The following is an 18,864-nucleotide window of genomic DNA, read 5'->3' as shown; positions in this document are numbered from 1 at the left end:
TTTCTCAGCTCATGTGTTCTAGCACACTGAAACACCTCCATTCATGTAGTAACATTCTCAGGTGAATGAGACCTGAGACAAGTTAACACTTGTTCAGGATGGAGATCTCTGAACAGGATGCTGCTGTTAAGAGGTCTGTTTCTCACATAATCACAGTTATTCCTTCTTTATTGCAGTCCTTCCCTAACTGGGAGAAGTCAAGTGAGAATCTTAATGACAAAGGTAATAAAAATTGAATTTCTATCTTTTGAAAATGTGAAATATCATAGTAAGTTTTAAAAGTATTGCCTTTAAAGAAGTAGCAATTGTGTGTGATCAATCTCTGTGTGATGTACATGCTTCTGTGTGATTTTCACAGGTTATTTGAACTTGCTCGCAAAAATGTATCGAGTTTTACTAGGTATAAGAATTATAACAGTACTTGGTTATTTTTATACAAGTGTACTTTTCAGATATATTTTTCAAAGCAACTATAGAAATCTGGGTTTTTTATTATACTTGAAAATCTTATCTCAATCAATCATGTTTTGGTTACCTTAACCTTTGAGAAAGGTTATCTTGCCTTTGAAAAAAATGGAACAATGTATTAGCTTTCCATTGTTATTACTATTCAGTCCTATAGTAATGCTTGTCTTTAAATTGTTACCTTTCTGCCCCCGGCCCTTGCCTTGTCCAGAGAATTGCTGCTTGTTAAAAAAATCACACTGTGCAAAGTAAATGGAAACTGCTGTAGCAAATACTTGCTACACGCCTTACTGATTTAAATGAAGGTTCAATTTTAACATGAGATTTTTGAAGATATTGGAAAAGAAAAGCTTTTTCAAAGAGATAAAAATAGAAAAAAGAAAAGTAAAAATGGCTTTTTTATGGTGAAAAAATTGACAACAAAAAAACCCAATTTGTGAAGTTTGCAATTACACTAATTGATGTTGCCATAGTCAAATATAATCTCAAATACTCAGATCTTCAAAGTTTGCCCCAGAAATTAGTTTTCAACTGGGGAAATTTCATTGGACTCACAGTTTAGTTCAAGGCATTAAATAAAAAGTGCACTTTATAGAAGATGTCAGAGAACAGAGAAAGTCTTAATTAAAGCCCCATATCTGATTATGATCTTAAGTATGGGAAGACTGGCTTTTCTCCATTATGCATATTGAACTAGTAGTTCCTTCCATGATAATATTGATTATTGATGCTTCACAGCCACAACTAAGCACAACTTAATACCAAAGGTCCCTGAAAGCCTACATAGCCTACATCTGGACATAGAGACCTTGAATCACAGAATCATGTTTGGAAAGGACCTCGTGAGATCACCAAGTCCAACCATACACACATGCACCAAGCAAAAACCAAAACCCTTGCAATCTCAGCCGCTAGAGTATGCCCTGAAGTGCCACATCTACACATTTCTTAAACACCTCCAGGGATGGTGACTCAGCTGCCTCTTGGGGCAGCCTGTTCCAGTGCCTGACCACTCTTTCAGTAAATAAATTCTTCCTAATGTCTAATCCAAACCTCCCCTGCTGCAACTTCAGACCATTTTCTCTAGACCTGTCATTGTTCATTTGGGAGAAGAGGCCAACACCCGCCTCCCTACCCCCTCCTTTCAGGTAGTTGTAGAGGGCAATGAGGTCTCCTCTCAGCCTCTTCTTCCCCAAAGTAAACATTCCCAATTCCCTCAGCCTTTCCTCACGGGACGTGTTCTCCAGACCCTTCACCAGCTTGGTTGCCCTTCCTCTGGCAATTCAATGTCCTCCTTGTAGTGAGGGGGCCTGGAACTGAACACAGAGCTCGAGGCGCAGCCTCACCAGTGCTGAGTACAGATCATGTTTCTCCCCAGTCAGGAAGTGGCTGAATGTCAGCAATTTTTCCTGCTCACAGTTATCTGATTTGTATCTTGAAAGAACATGAAGATATTTCAGGAAATACAGAGCTGTGGTATGAACTTAATCTGCTTTTAGCACTTCCTTCATGGAACTGAATCAATTCCCTAACTGTTATGGTTCTGAACTTGATTTTGGAATAAAGTTCTTTCTGTATCTTCTCCCACAGTAATAAAGGATCTGTTAGGTTTTCATCAAGTGACATAAAGATGCATTAAAAAGATATCATTTTAGGGCCTTTTGTTCATAACACTTGGTGGTGCTTAGCAGAAGCTGCACATTTCAGTAATATTTTTATCTTGCAGCTCACGTAACTGAGCTGTATGAAGAGGCAGTGGGTTCTCATAGCCACACAGAGACAGCGAGCACTCTGCAAACAGAGGACCAACAGCAGAGGTAAATGGCACAAACGATGGAACCAAACACACAGGAAGGCAGTGAACCTTCTGACTGTTATTAAGGTCTAGCACATAGTTCTCTAGATACATATTACAATGTTTTACAGGCTTTTCCTGTGATTATTTTGTCCTTCTGCACTTTTCTTTCCCTATCTGAAAGATACCTTAAAGTTTGTTGAGGGTTATTTTGAAGGCTTCTTTGAATAATAAAATTAAAATGCAGTATGAGCAAACAATTTTGTACAAACTATTAACATTCTAACTCAAAATTTCACCCAAGATGTTGACATAACACAATCTCATAAAGAGCATTTTCTTTCCTGGGTTGTCTTGTAAATATTTTTCTGCTTATAGAACGTTGTGCTAGATTTCTTATTTTCACTACTTTTTTTTCTTTCCTCTTCATTTAGCCCAGGAGGAGTAGAACCAGTGTCCAAGTGGCAGAGCAGGCTAGAAGAGCACAGGTAATATTGTATTAGTAGGACAGAAAAATATTTATTTTATGAGACAGGTCTGTTTTTTGAAAGACTTACTGATTTTACCAGGGGTAATGGTCTAATGGTTTGTTGGCAAATAACAGGGAATTCTCTGCAACAGAAACATTGAATAAATGGTTTGAGTCTCTCTCATTCGTTTCTAAACCTAGCAGGGTTACAGTTAACATAAGCTATCCAAAACAAAGCTGAGGTCAGAAGTCCCATGTTCTGTTTTCTGGTTCCACCACCAGCCTGGAAAATAATTCATATTATTATTTTCAAATGCTGATGCTTTAGGTTAAGATTCAAGTATTTCACAAATCCCAGTTCAGAAACAGACACTGTATTCCTCATGTCGTTTCACCAGTGCTAAGTAGAAAGCTTCACCTCCCTGAACCTGCTGAGAAGTCTGCCCCATGCAGCCCAGGATCCTTCTGGTCTTCTTTACTGCAAGGGTGCACTGTTGGTTCATGTTCAGTTTGGTGTCTACCAGGATTCCTGGGTCCCTCTCTGCAGAGCTGCTTCCCAACTCTGAGTGAGGTGGCTTAAGTCTCCTATGAAACCAGGTATCTGGAACATGGGGCTTCTTCCCTGCATCTACCTCTTCTTCCTGATCATCTAGTCTATAGCAGATGCCCAGAACAAAGTCATCCATATTGGTCTGCCCCACAAATCAGCACCTATAAGCTCTTAGCTGGTTCATCACCCATCCCCAGACAGAGAGCACCCTGCTTTCCAACTGCTCTCTTCTATACAGGGCAACTTGCCTTCCTGGCCTGCTCTTCCTAAAAGGCCTGAATCCATCTGTCACATCACTTTGAGCCATCCTACCAATTCTCTCTGTTTCCAGTCAGATCATAGTCCCGTGAGTGCCTGCACCCTTCTTATTCATCCAATCTTGTTAAACCAATCCAATCTCATTAATCCAATCTGTGACCTGTGCTCCATGCAGTAGTGTACAGGCACCCGGCTGTGCTGATTGCTTAGGAAGGGTCTGAAGGCTTTCTCCACACTGCAATCCATAGGCATTTCCTTACTTACACACACAGATGCTTGGTGAGACCCCATTTTGTTGGTTGTGATGTCCCTTCTGTTCACATCACCCCAGGCCCTTTGCTTGCCCCCCACATCCAACATTTCCTCACTTGATCGCTGAGGGTTCTCTACCTCTGCTTCATTGTGGGGTGCACCATGGAAATGCAATTGCATTTCTGATGACATTTTAGGAGGTAAATCATGGCCATTAGGTAAATTCATTATCTTTAACAAGAACCTTAAGATTAGGTTTATCTTAAAAATCAAGCCTTGCATTAATAAGGCCTGTTTTGGCACATTTGAAAATTCTGCTGTGCGAATTAACTGTGTCTTGGTTTCATATTTGTAATATTTTCTTCATGAGAGTACTGAGGTAGATGCTATGATCCTTGGATTAGAAGTGGTTTTTCAGGAGAAAATGTGTGTGTGCACATGCATATGTGTATAAACATCTTTGTAACATGGAAAGTTGTATTTAAGGCTGACCTGCAATGCAAATTCTAATGACCTTTACTTCACTTGCTCTCAAGTTAAAAAAAAATTTAAAATTGCCCTTTAATGATGAGTTCAAGAAAAAAATAGATGCTTTGAAATTGAATATATTATTAATACTGTACATTTCATAAGCAGATAGATTAATTTGCATGAGAATTTCTGCTCATGGGTAAACCAAAAGTCACTGGATTTCATTCTGCAGATATGGCAATTCACAAAAGCATTTGAAATAAATAGGAGTAATCTCAGAGCTACTATTAATTGAGAGAAAAATACGATTTTTTGGAACATAAATGTACAGCCTCTTGTTCTATGAAGATACATAATTATATAATCACAGGATGCATTATATAATTCTTTAGTACCACACAAAAACTTCTCATTTAAGCGTTGTGCATTAAAACTATTATCATTTGTAGTTCTAGAGGAAAAGGTGATTTTTTTAATACGATAGTCAGATTCTTCAGTGGCATTGAAGCATGCCAGTTACATTTAAATAATTAAAAATATACATGTAATTTATGTTGAAATAGAAAACCTGATACATGAACAATGGATTAACATAAAGTTATTAGTAACATACAGTGTCATTCACAATGGAATTAAAATAATTATATTGACAGTTATTTAGATCATTCACCATTTCTTAGATTAAATGAAATAACTTGAAACAGTGATAAACTCAAATTATTGTCAAACAATTGCTTTTTCATTCATTTTTGTGGGAGCGGGTTAAGTGGCAATTGAAAATTAAGTTATTTTCCATACTACTTTTTAATTACTTTCTAACTGACTTGTATGAGATTTAAAAAACTTCTATAAATTCAGATTTATATTTTAATATAGCATTTTACACTATTTTGTATAATATTTAAAGAATTAATTTAAATATATATATATATATATGAATAACCAGCATGCAATAATATCATGTACAATTCTGGTTATAAAGCCAGTATCAGAACTCTTAATATGATTAAAAGTGGTAGTTTAATATCTGATATTAGACCCTGTAAGCCAGTGAAACCATAGTACTGTAAAACTGGACTAAATCAAGCTGAAAACAACTGGTCTTGACTCTGTTGAATCTTCAGAAGTTTGAACAGCTTTTTCTCTAGCTACAGAGCCATCGAGTTTTTCTGTGATAAAATAAGGAAATTAGATTAATTTTGTATTATAAATTTTAGTAATGGGTCTGTAATACCAGTTCTTAGATTTAAGTGTTCATCAGAAGACTGGAAAGACACCAGTGACAGTCTCAGACATGTTCCACAAGAGAATAGAGAACTGGAGCATGTGTTGAGGAGGAGCTCTTCCTATCAGCCAGTCCTTAGTTTCCATGTGTTTTGATCATCCATATAATGATCATATATTATTATATATAATTATATTCTCCGTATCTGAGGAGGACATTGTCTGTGTCTGCCAAAACAGCCTGTTCTTGATCTGTCACTGAGGAAGATTCCAATTGCATTGGAAAAATGCCCCTTTATCATTTCATTCCTCAATATTTGATACATAATGCTGAAGAACAGAGTGGACTCAGTTATAATGCTTTTTTTCTTCTTTTCCTTACCAACAATGTCAAAACTCACTTAGGAAAGAACTTGATGAAGAAAAGAAGACTTTAACGGCAATAAGAAATAAAATAATTCCTCCCTATTTTGAATCAGAATTTGGCAAGAAGTTTTTCCAAAACAAGGTAATGTAGCTGAAAACTCAATGAATTTGTGTTAGGCCACGTAGTTTCTGTCCTAGTCCCCCAAAGACAGTTGTGGGTTTACTTCTCAGCCTCTATTTATCTCAGGAAACCATTGCAGAGGGCAGTCATGGCAGAATTATACTTAGAACTGTGTACCTATGTCAGAAGAAACATATATTGGAGGTGGTTTGTGTTTGTTGAGTACAACTTCTGAAGGTTACTTACATAAACTCTGCAGAGAGCCTGATTCATAGCAGAAGCCAAACCTCAGGTCTTTTCACTTACCCCTCAAAAACCTCTGCTAACTAGAGAGGGAATTAGTAAAACAACCTTCCTGTGTTGAAGGTGGACTTAGAAGTCTTTTCAGTTGTAATCTCATGTGATCAATGGTTTAATTGCCTCAGTGCATAAACCATACTCAAATGTGTACTTGGAAACTGAGGTAAAGTTATGTATATCTTTTTTATACTTACTAGGTTGGTTCTGCTTATTTGTTTCTTTTGCACCTCTATTTTTTTTTTAGGGGGCTGGGGGACGAGAGAGAAGTCTGCTGTTTTTTGTTACAAGCATTTGTTTCGGAGACCTAAGCCCTCTATCTTACTTTTCTCTAGTTTCCTGATGTGGAAGCACTGTCTATGAAACTTCCTCCTGTTCAAAAGAAAGAAAGTGGGAATTTCCCTCTAGAGACTATGAAAAGGAACAGCAGAGGTAACTTGAGCTCTGCCTGGTAATATTTTACTATCTTCGTCATTGTTTTATCCATTTGACTCATTTCATATTGCAATTAAATTCACAATTATATTATCTGACCCTATGTATTCCCAGGCACATGGCTTTATCTATTCTGATAAATGAAACATACCCAGCAGCTTTCCCTGACTTTGAGATTCACCAGTAGGGAGTAGGCTGTAGAAATTCAATCTCTTGATTGAATGCCTTTTTCCTTTTTCCTGGCCAAAACTTGTGTACTCAAGGGTGTCTTTGGGGAGACTGCTAGGTGACACACTCAATATCAGTCCAGTGTTCTAACTGTTAAATTACGGTATAGATCATTATGTTCCAGTATCTGAGAATGTTCCTGTTTAACCCACTGATATAAATGTGGTCTACATGACTTCTCTATTTATTGTATAAAAAGAAACATGCAGGCTAAATGTAGTTTGGAGGATAGGGGAGGAAAACAGTGATGGACAGCAATGAAAGAGTGAACCCTAATCTCAAGTTTGAGCTTTAGAGCATTGTGAGGAATACTTCAGTTCTGTTTGAAGGCAGCCCTGACAAGTTACTGAAATAACATAGTGACATTAAAAGTCAAACTCAAAAATGAATCCTATCAGGAAAGCAGTCTTCCATGGGTCTTTATCAGCTCCCCCCCTGATTCCCATATTTCCTCATTTTGAAATCACTATATTGCAGTCATCAGAAGGCCTGTGTTGGATTGTCTCTAAGCCCTTTAAGGTTTATTGCTCCATTAGCTAGAGAACAAGTGGCTAATCACAAGATAGATGTCTTGATCCCTGTTGCCCCATGGAGCAAATGTCCCATGCTGAGTTTACCTAGCCTGTCGTGGTTATGGGGTCTAAATGAATGTGTTCATGTGTTTTAATGTACTTATGGAAATGGTGATGATCACAAAAAACACTTGTCACAGCATTCTATTATTTTCCTAGTATCTCAATGTCTCAATACCATGAGTGAACCTTCACCCACACTTGGCCTTCTGCTGCAGGCACATTCAAAACAAAATGAAGGCTCCAGCAGAACAACAGGTAAAGCTGCTTTCCAGAAAGTAGTTTGAAGCAGGTTAATATCTACCTTCTTATAACTTTTGACAAAATATTTACAATAGAAATACAAATCCACTTATATCTCTTCAGCTTTCTGAACACATCTGAATGCAGAACTGGCAGAAAGGGAGAGAAGCAGGAAAACTAATGGGAGAGAGTCTCTCCTTCATCCTAGGAGACTGCTAGAACAACATGGGTGTAATGGGGATGGTAGAACTGCAAACAATGCCAAGAAGCAATTTTCCTACTAAAAACAACTTGCACAAGCCATTTTTTCCTAGGCATTAAAGCTTGTAACCAGCAACCCTAGAACAGAGTTTGCTGTGTTTAAGTGGCCTTGGCTGTATAAACATCCCCGTTGAGTTTCACTTTCCTTGCTACATCTACCATTGTTCAGACTGTTTATGGTGACAGACTTGGATTGCTGGGGAGCCACGAGTCTGCTTTCATTAGCCCCAACCTTTGGCTCTCAAAAAATGCCCCACCAGCTGCATGCTGGCACTGCACACTTGGAAAATCTATTCCTGTATACCATAGTTTGAGCTTGCCTTCTCCCCTTTCTTTCCCTTCTATGCACACTGGAGGGGGGCAGCAAGAGCTGTTACCTTCAAACTTGCTAAATTTCCCGTTATTTATACATAACCCATAGGGCAGATGTACTAATCTCTATTTCCAGATCAACAAAAAGAACAGCAGCTTCCTGGGGAAGGGAGAGTGGAGAAAGAAATAGCAAATGGCAAAACTACGCTGACTTCTAATGTCAAAGCATAAATTTTGCTTACCTTTAGGCAAAACAAGAAATGCTAGTTATGGGTTTTTTCATGATGTACATGCTTAGCTTTGCTTATTTTTTTTCTAATAAGCTCTGCCGTGCAGGTGGGGAGCCCATCTCTACCACCTGCAGTTCTGAGGGGAATCTAGAGAAGATGCTGTTCTCAAATAATGTGTCTGCCTCTTGATGATGAGTGACTCCTCACCAGACCCAGCATTCCAGCTGGACAGTCCCTGCAGTCCAAACTAAGAAATAACAATTCCCTTCAGTACAAAATACTGGTCTAAAAGTTGTCCTCTGGTGAGAAGACAACTACCATAACTGTCCTGTGTTTTCCCTTCAGCAGTTACCAGACTTTACAATAAGTTATATATGTCTGAAGCTATCAAGCAAAAGAAGCTGCATTTAGATCTAAGTTGCTCTGGACATCCCTCTGCTGTAGTCTATCTACATTACAGAGTGGAGCACATTTAAAAGATGATAAGGAAATGATTTCACAATCACTTCCAGCCCAGAAGCATGCAGATCATGCACATGAATGAACTGTCTGTTCAAGACAATAAATGCTGCTCAGGGATAGGGCTTCCTAATTGGTTGTGCTGGCAGAGCTTTTTCTGCTCTGAGGCCTGGGATGGAATTTGTTGTTATATGGACATAGAGATTTGACTTGAGCAGCCTGGGTGTTTCTGCACAACTGATGCTTGTGCACTGCAGGCAGGCCTTTGGAATAGGAATGTCCTTGATTTTTTATTTTAATTTTAATGCTTGGGGGTTAGTACTGCCTTTTCTGTTCTAATCACTTTCACAGGTGTTTGTCTTCATTGCAAGTTTCCACTGAGATGCTTCCAACTAATGAGTTCTGATAATTGTACTTTGACTTATTAATTACATTTTAATTATTTGCTACTATTAACAAGGTTTCTTAATGCCTTTCCTGGCCTCTTAAATAAAATTAGAGCAGTTCTTCCATCCATGTGCTGATGAAATGCTTTCAGAGACAATGTGTCTTATCTGAACAAAAACTTCAGGATTAGGCTGAATATGATGCTTCATTTTTTTGTGCTTTTAGAAATCTTTTCAGACCTAAAAAATGCTGCAAGATCACAAGAGACACCCTTTAAATGCAGCACTAATAGTCTGCTGGTGAATGCTGCAGGACAGCCAAGAAAAGATAAATTCTCATCATTCCCTCGGGGGACAAAACCAAACTCCATACCAAATCAAAAGGTAAAATACCATCTTTTGTGTTGATATTTATCCTCTTAGTCAAATATTTTACATGAAATATTCATTCTGGAGCAATACCATAAAGTAGTTTGAATCTTTCTTCTGAAACAATAGCAGTTGCAATTAACATATAAGTTCATTGGCAATTCTAAAAGTATATTCCCTCTCAACTGCCAGGAAAAACTCCCATGCCAATAGCATAGTTCTGCATCAGGTACCTATATGAATGCTCAGGTTCCCAAAAGAGCACAGCTTCCCCTGTTCCCCCTGAGATATTTCAATGGTTTTATATATGTGAAAACTCAAACCAGTAGAAATTTGCAGGCTATTTTAAAACTGTCTCCAGTTTTTACTCAAATTAGGATATCCCGTTGCAGTTCTTCAGGATGAATGAACAGAGATCAAATGTAGGTCTGAACCTAACTCGGTGGCCACCAACTTTTTCTATTAATTAATATTTTAATTCTGTTTGCACAGATAGAGGATCCTGTTGCAGGAAAGTTCAACACATCTTCTCTTGCAACAATGAGGCAGCCTCTTAGTGATTTCCATCTCATTCCACCCAAAGTGATGTTTGGAGTGCTGAAGGAAGGCTGCACCTACGCAGCCACTGTGATCCTGAAGAATGTTGGTATGAACTTCTCAAGGTTAGTTTGAATTTTTAGTACCTTGGGTTTTAACTGTCAAAATATTTATTGCTTTTTTAATTGTCAACCTTTTTTTATCTGATTAACATGAGATAAGAAAGGGTATTTTTATACTTGAAATAATTTGATAATGACTAGCTGGATAGAGGACATAAAATTAGAAATGCTTCAGTATTATTTGTATATTAGTGTTACTGGGAAGGTGGAAAGCCTGCCCTGTATGCACAGTCCTGTATACAACAGGTCCTGTATGCCCAGACCTGGCCCATCACAGATGATTTCCTGGTCATTATGGAAGTGCTCAGGTTCTGGGACCAAAGTCTTTCATGGTAACCAATATTGCATTTGGGTTTGGGAAATATTGCTGGATGCTGCAAGTCTAAATGGGCACAGCTGTATAGAGGCAAACACATCTTTAGCTGCATTGAGAAACAGCACCAGTGCTGGCACTGTGAAGAAGCAGAGGACAATAACTGAATAAAGCATCTGTCTGTGTAGACATTTCCCTGACTCAGTGTCACCCCTGTCAGTGCATGGGACACAATAGCACTGCACTGTGTTCTAACAGGGTGAAGATAAGTCCATTTCTGTGTCTGCAGTCCAGGAGATTGTCTCTTGCCCTGCATGACAAGTCACAAGAAATTATCAGTTACACAGCTGCAATTTAACAAATATGTAAATACAGTAAGAGTATGCATGTGATTGCTGTTCTGTACTAGAGCTTCCCTTTTGAGTGGCTGTCACTCTTGAACCAGCACAGTTCCAGCAGTTCCACTTCAGTGGTATTCAGGCAGGTGCTTATGACCCACACATGTGACATAAAAGAAGGCAAAGTGTGCTCCTCCCACTCAGTTTGCTCAATTGCCTTAATTGTGCTATATAGCCTTTGCTTTTTTTTTTTAGCTTGAAGGAAAGCCTGCAACTAAATGCTTCCACCTGAGGTTTGTCACATCAAAATAGTTTCATCTGAATGGTTATAATCCCATCAGATGGTTTCAAGAATTGCAGTACTTGGTGGGAAAATTTCATTTCAGATGGTTCAAAAGCCCCAAAGCCAAAACCAAGCTTTTAAATTACTTTCCTGCCAAAGTTTTCCAATGCCAGCCTCTCATTCCCACCTACCTATCCTTAACTACCTCCTGCAGCTGGACAGGTGCTTATTTTAATTAGCAGCCAACTGAAAGCTGCTATTTAGGCCAATCTCATCCATTTGTCCCCCTGCTACATGGGCCTTTTTTCTGCTAGACCCACAGGCCCTAGGAGAGGGAAGCTAACTGAAAACATGGAAATAAGCATCCCACTATCATGTTGGTCTACCTCATTCAAAAGATGGTTCTTTTTCTTAGCACTGATGATTGTTTTTTCATGCAACATTAGCACTGGTTAAAGCAAACAGTACAGAGGGCATCAAATAAGCATTTATGTCTGAGGTTTATTACTCCTCCTCCTGGTAGCTAATTATTATCAAGAGGAGCTCACAAGAGACTTACCCTACTGAGATCATGCTGATCTCTTAGCTTTACTCCACCAAGTAGGCCCTTTAGAATAATCTGTTCAACACCAGCTGAAAAGGGACTGTGTAACAGGGTCAGTAGTTAACTATGTGCCTTCTAAACTGTCCATACCATAGCCTGAACTTGGGACATTCTGACAAAAAACAAGTCCAGTTTGTCACAACAGCCAGCATTTTAGAGAATGCACAGGAATTCTGACAGCCAGTTTATAATTCTGCCAGAGCTTTCCAGCAGATTGAGCCATATACTAGAAATGCCTCTTTACTGCCTTTCCTTTGACAGCTTCTGATGCAAGTGCATGTTGGTAACTGTTCTGTGGATGGAAAAGAAAATCATGGCATAAAGTTCAGAGCTATGCAAAAGTTATCGTTGCTTTAGTGACCTGTAGAGGTCTCAACAGTGGAAGTTGCATGCACAAAAGGACTGCACAGGTGTGAAACAGTGAGAAATGAGGAAGTGAAACTTCTGCCTTAGTTGGTACTGTGAAATTTATTTACACAAAATTTATACCAGCAACATGCCTTCCACAACAGAATCATGTCAAAGGATATTAAATACAGTTAAGGGCTTCTGGGTGTACAACAGGTGTTGGACAAGGAGATGGAATTTGTACTTCTGCTTCCTTTGTGTGTACATCATTCTAAAATGCTGATATTTAACTTTCTGTTGTAAGGAGCAGGCAGTGTGAACAGCTCTTTGGAGACTTACTTTGGCCCATTAATCTTCTCTTTTGGGGTTTTTTTGTTAGAAACCCAAGCCTTGGTGAGAAGCCCAGGAATACTGCTGTAGCCCAAGTTGTAGATTGTGACAGCAAGGATAAGCTAACAAATTCTGCTGCTGTTTGCACAACCAGAGGAAGAGCATTCAGCCTGCTTTCCAGCAGTGCCTTCTGCCTGCCTGAAACAGTTGCTGACAAACTGATTCTCTTCTCTTTCTGACAGGTTTCGGGTGAAACCACCACCTCCACGCAGTGGACTGAGAGTGATATACACACCAGGACCTGTAGGTTGCACAGAAAATAGTTTGGTTTTTGCTAGTCTATGATGGCCCTCAGGCCATCTAAGGGGGTCCTCTTACACCAGCTGTCTGGGAGCAGAGCTGTCAGGGTATATGGTATTAAAAGTTACCTGAAGTGATTCTGCCTTCTGCTGTCCCTCCTGCTGCCTTCAACCAAGCACCCTGTGCACTCTGAGTTCCAGAGTCTGCACTAGAATGCAGAGGGATAAACACAGCAAGTTCAGTAGAAAGCAGCAGGTCAAGTATTGAGGCTAAAGAGAGATTTTTCATGCTAACAGGATACTCTACCACCAGCCCCAAGTTTTCCGTGGTTTAAGGTACTTGTATCTGCTCTGTCTTATGCCTATAGTCTTCATCTTCTGTCCTGATACCTTCAAGAATTGAACCAAGTAAACTCTTGTCTCAGCCATTTCTTCTCCTGCTTGCAACTATTCTCCACATTAAGTCTTCTGTCTACCAAAGTACCATAGCACATGATGCTGCCCCATTAAGTTGGAAGCTTTCATGCTTTCTGCTTTTGTTCAGTCTCTCTCTTCACCTGCGTATTTTACCTGAATACATATTGTGCTGGCCAGTATCCTGACAGCACCCAGGTAGTAATAGGCATGATCCTTGCCAATACTTTTACAGGCATGGAATCAAGCAGCAGTAACTTATGCAAGGAGGCAGTGCCAAAATGGAAGTTAAACGTCCTAGTTCATCAGGGCCCTAGCCATAACTCAGTACCTAGAATGGCTGGAAAAATCTTCATTCTCTTTTTCCCTCACCCATATCTCCCTTCTCTCCCTACCTCTATGTTGCTTTTAGACTAGTGTTTCAGCTGGAAGGGACCATCATTAATGCCTGACACCTTCAGGGCTGACCAAAAGTTAAAAGCATACTATTAAGGGTACTGTCCAAATCCCTCTTTAAAAACACCAAAAGGCTTGAGGCATTGACCACCTGTCTTTTTTTATTCTCTCCCAGCTGTCCCAATTCCCCTTTGCCTCCAAAACCTAGAAGGAAATTTAGAGGAAAAAATGCAGTTTCCTTTCAAACTGCAATGTGGAGAGACAGTTTTATACAGACCTTCCTAGTGAAACAGATACTGGCTAACTGGCTAGCACAATCATGTGTGTTGGCCACTAAGTCTTCAATTTTATCAGACAATGCAGAACAAGAACCACCTCCAAGGACTGCTGGAGGGAACTGTGTATGAAACATGTACCTTAACCATGAGTTTTCCTCTGTTTCTCCTAGGTGGCAGCAGGCTTGAAGGCTGAACTGGAGATAGAGATTTCTGCCATGATAACTGGAGGGCAATGTACTGGTGGCCTTAAAGAAATTTCCCATGATATTGAAATACTCACAGAAACAGAGACTCTTCTCCTGCCTGTGAGAGGAAATATCCTTTGTTGTCCTACTTCCTACACACATCTTCTAGCATCAACACTGGGGACCATCCACCAGTCAGGAGCCTTAAGCATCATTTCCAGTGCAGGCTGTTGATCCAGCAAGCTTTACTGTCCCTTTTTCAGAAACACACAAATGGGTGTTTTCAAAAGCACAACATGTGAGGAATTTCAAATTCTGAAACCAAAAGCAATTTACAACAGAGTAACATGGTTTTGAAAACTGGGTAAAGAAAGGAAGAATGCTAAGCCCAGAAGAAAGGAAAATTGCTAAGCTCAGAAAGAGGTGGGTTTTAGGAAAGTATAGGAACTCTTACGCACACCCCTGATGGAAATCCCTTATAGTATTTTTGAACCTATGGTAACATTTGATGGTACAGCCTCAAGAGCAACAAAATCATGTATAATCTTGGATACTGAACAGACAAATGGGAGTATCCTTGTATCAGCAGAGACACAAGCACAGAAGCACATAAGTGCTGTCAGAAATTAGCCTGCTGTGGGTTCAGTGAGCCTCTTATTGTTTAAATAAGGACAGAGGTATGTAAAAGAAAACAGCAAAGTCAGAAACTAGTATTTCTCTTTCCCTTGAGCTCCAGACACCATAATTATTTTTTAATATAAAATTACAGACTCGTTTTTTAAGGCCAAGTTCAGAAGAAAGAGTGAAGTTCTGTTTGACTTTTAATCAAATTTATAATTAAAAGCCTGGGACACGAGGTCTTCTAGAAACCTATAAGAGAAATCCCAAGGCAGGGTGCATCCAAACACACCAGAAACTCCACTCCTGGTAAGGGCCACCCTTACCAAAGAAAGGAGAACTTCAGGGTCCTTTGAGGCTGACCAAAGTACTAGCTAAGCAGCAACTCCATTGAGGCTTCATATGCTCTAAAAGTGACATGGAAACTCCCCAAATTTACTTCACAGTGACCCAAAGAAGTCTTTCATGCCCATTATTGCAGAACTGAGCTAGACCAGGACTGGAAGGAAGCATTAGCAGCAAACCCCTCTCCTGCTCTGTTCTTACTCCCCTGGTCCTCACTCACAATGCTTGCAGAGCAGCTTCCAAAACGTGTTCTTCCCCAGTGTTTTATCTGGTCTTCAAAGCTTTGAGCTGAGGGCAGTTTCAAGTTGTTTCATGGCCTTATTTCCACAATTCACTCCAGCCTTCACACCCATTATTTTAGTTACATAAATATACAGAAATGGTTAGATTCTTAACATGATATTCCACTCGTGTTAACCACTGACATCTATGAGTGTCGCCCACAAGGATACCCCCAGGGGGGGAAGGCAGCAGCAGTCCGGGCAGTTCCTACAAGCCCCAAACCACAGTTCTGGATTACACCATCCCAAAAGGTAAGTACTGGGTGCAGTGATACGAGCCATAAATTAAATCACAGTTGTTTTACCTCCTCTTGGCTTCTGATCCAGCAGTAAAGCTGTCATGCACACATCACACAGACACGGCAACCTGAGACATGAAAAGGGAAGCGCTGGGTGACACAAATCAGAGGACTCACTGCAAGAGACTTATTATGACTGCTCAGAGCAGTGGTGGAGGCTCTCACAGCAAAGCCTCCCCAGTCCTATCCCCAATCCTTTATTTAACTCTCTCAATTTTCAAACAAGTCATCAAGCCTCCTGGCAGCTGGGGGCTAGATTTATTAGTTAAGCCCTAATAAATCAGCCTCTCTTTAGCACTCTCCACTTTCTAAAACCAAGTCTTACTGCTGACCTTTTGACAATAACAGCAAGTCTAGTCAGGAGGAGCCTAAACAGGAGTCCCTTGTTACAGACAGAACAAACCTGACATGAGAGGTTCAAGCACATACAACCCTCTGCACACATTGTTTCATACAGCACATTTACATCATCTTAGAGAATCAGAGTATACAGAGAATCTTCCCTGGCAACAAAAAAACCTTACTGGGAATTCCTCCTCAAAGCACCACTTAACATGTTTAACATTAGGCTGATGTTCCACTCACGTCAACTCAGGCACTTTAAATACAGTATACGATTGATGGTGACAGTTCATAAACAGGAACCCTGTGGATGTTTCTTCTCTCCTCAGCTCAAGAGTCCCCATTTATCTCGTGTGTAACATGTATAAGTCTGCCATGTTATCTAACAAGTCCATAAAGAAATCCCAGCTGTATCTCATTTCCTCTCCTCTGGAGAAAAAGAGAAGTGACTCACATCAATCAAGTCTCAAAAGAAACTTTGCAGAAAGACACACCTCAGACTGCTGCCTCTGCTCTAGGACTGCCCAGCGTACATTAAATAGCACTCTTTTTTCTCCTGTTTAAATATCTTCCTACCTTTTCCAGTATGGAATTTAGCCCCCCAAATAAAATGCAGTCATGGTCTAGAAGAACAGCAAATTTAATGCCTTCCATCTTAGGGGCTTACAACTTGTAGTTCACCAGTAAATGAAATTTAGACAAACTTCTCTCACAATAGCGTTCAAATTGGAAAATACTCACCCCGTCACTTCAGAGTTCAGTGAGACACCCCCTGTCCCAAAAGAAATTCTGATCAGTGTCATCTCCCATTAGAAGCTACAAGTGGACAGAAATTAATGGCATGGTATTCTCTTCCCACATGGCTAATCCAGTTAATCACAGCTGCTGTCTCTACAGCCGTATCTCTCTTCTGGTCTGACCAAGTCTTTTGTGAACTGATTGATGATTCCTTTTGAAGGTGGCTACAGCTCCATCATGCTACCCAAGCACCTCTACCAAATGCCTCTTCAACCATTACTCACCATAAAATCTTCCAGACTCAAAACCGTTTCCATCTCAAACATGACAGGGCCCTGGTTGGTTGAGTCACAAAATATGAAACACAGATGCTCCTAGGTTAAGTCCTGCATTTGGTTAGTCTTGTTTAGCTGTTCAGAACAGAAATAATCAAGCCTTTGCAGAAGCACTTTGACAACTTTTTAATTTCATATCACGTTTCCCAGGTGTTTATCACCACAGCCACAGTGATTTTGGTTTTTTAAGTCTTAGAAATTTCCCTACAATATTAGAACTGATCACCAATTTACCATACCTCCTATTAAAGCCCAACAAGCAAAAAGACAGATGAAGCATCACCTGACCAAACTTAATCATATCTCATTTATATTTTTTTTAGTTATTTCTCATTTGTATTTAAAATATTTCACAAAGATTCTCTTAATATACTTAATATACTACACAGAAAGCTGTCCATGAAAGTCTTTAGTTTTGCTAGCTAGACTGCCCATCCTGAATATGTGGTCAGGATTTTTACACTTCTCAATTTGAGAAATAAAAGCAAATTCCTAGTATAGTTCAAGCCCACCTGAGAACCCTTGATCACATTGTTCCCTTTCAACAGCAAGAGCAGAGGCCAGTTCTACTGAACCAGTGCATAGCAGTCACAGTGCTCATACAACATCTGCACAGAATCTTCATGTAATTTCTGGGTTTGCTTCAACAACTGTACAGAAGTAGAGTTTTGTATTTCTTTCATATTAATTTTCTCCCCTCTTTCACTACAGGTTAGAGCCCAAGAAGAGTAACATGAAGATCAGCAATACTGGAATACCTGATTTTTAGTCCAATGTTATGGAAACATCCCGGTGTTGACTTTTTCATTTATTTTATCAGATCTATGTGAATGAGTATTTTGTGTGTCCCCTATTAATGGGATGGGTGGTCGAAAAGTCACACAGCCTTCTAACCTGGCTCCCTGAGATGCAAACAGTTGAAAGATTACTGTCTCCCAACCCCAGTGTTTGATACTTTGCACTCAGAAGAGTGCTGAATGCTTCCTAACAGATTTATTTTGTTTTCAAAAGGGATTGGTTTTCTAGAACCTGTTCTGAGGCACCTGAAATATTTTTTAAGTACTGAGGAACACAGGAGTTTTCACTGAAGTCAGCTGTGATTCACCATGAAAAAGCTGCTGATCTGCTCTGGTATTTTAATTCTTGAGTTTCTGTCTCCTTTCACAATCATAGGCTTAACTTTCTTTGTGTTCACCTACCTTTAATTAGCTGCAGACACCAGATGGAAGTTATGAGTACACAAACTTACACTGGACAGAGAGGAATCGACAGGGATTCTGCTTATATCCTTTTGTTCACTATCAGACATGATCATCCTCAAATGCTCATCTTCACAGCTCTCTTCATAGACAAAAATGGCCATTTTTCTCCCCTTGTTCCTGCATATGCTGTAGTGACTGGAACATCTCAGTCTCCTTGTGAGACACCAGTTTCTCATACAGAAGTGCAGTTCTGCTTTCTTTTTCTATCAATTAATTTCCAGTGAGTTGCCTTCCCGTGCTTCATCCTTTTTCCAGCATGTGACATCTTGAGGGACAGGGAATTTTCCTTGACATATGCAGACAACTTCTCTCAACACTTTACAGTGACTGAGAATCCCATGATTTGGGATTAAGTAACAACCTTCATCAGTGTGAAATATAAATGCCAGTTTTGAACTCTCCCATCCAACACTGTTAAGTGAGACATACATTCT

The 18,864-nt window shown here is 39.7% G+C and overlaps 1 protein-coding gene across 1 annotated transcript in view; it reads left to right on the top strand.

The window, feature by feature from the left end:
- SPAG17 (sperm associated antigen 17) overlaps positions 1-16,908 on the top strand; it is a 99,966-nt gene extending 83,058 nt beyond the window's left edge. The window contains 12 exon segments of the mRNA XM_030451530.1: positions 177-222; positions 2,192-2,280; positions 2,687-2,748; positions 5,890-5,992; positions 6,604-6,700; positions 7,663-7,761; positions 9,633-9,778; positions 10,256-10,425; positions 12,881-12,941; positions 14,196-14,340; positions 15,582-15,710; positions 16,814-16,908. Of these exon segments, the coding sequence (XP_030307390.1) occupies positions 177-222; positions 2,192-2,280; positions 2,687-2,748; positions 5,890-5,992; positions 6,604-6,700; positions 7,663-7,761; positions 9,633-9,778; positions 10,256-10,425; positions 12,881-12,941; positions 14,196-14,340; positions 15,582-15,710; positions 16,814-16,908 (1,242 nt within the window).
- The last annotated feature ends 1,956 nt before the right edge of the window (positions 16,909-18,864 follow it).

The sequence above is a fragment of the Calypte anna genome, chromosome 1 (genome assembly GCF_003957555.1).
Source record: "Calypte anna isolate BGI_N300 chromosome 1, bCalAnn1_v1.p, whole genome shotgun sequence".
Lineage (NCBI taxonomy): Eukaryota > Metazoa > Chordata > Aves > Apodiformes > Trochilidae > Calypte > Calypte anna.
This window is presented reverse-complemented; position numbering and strand designations above follow the sequence as displayed.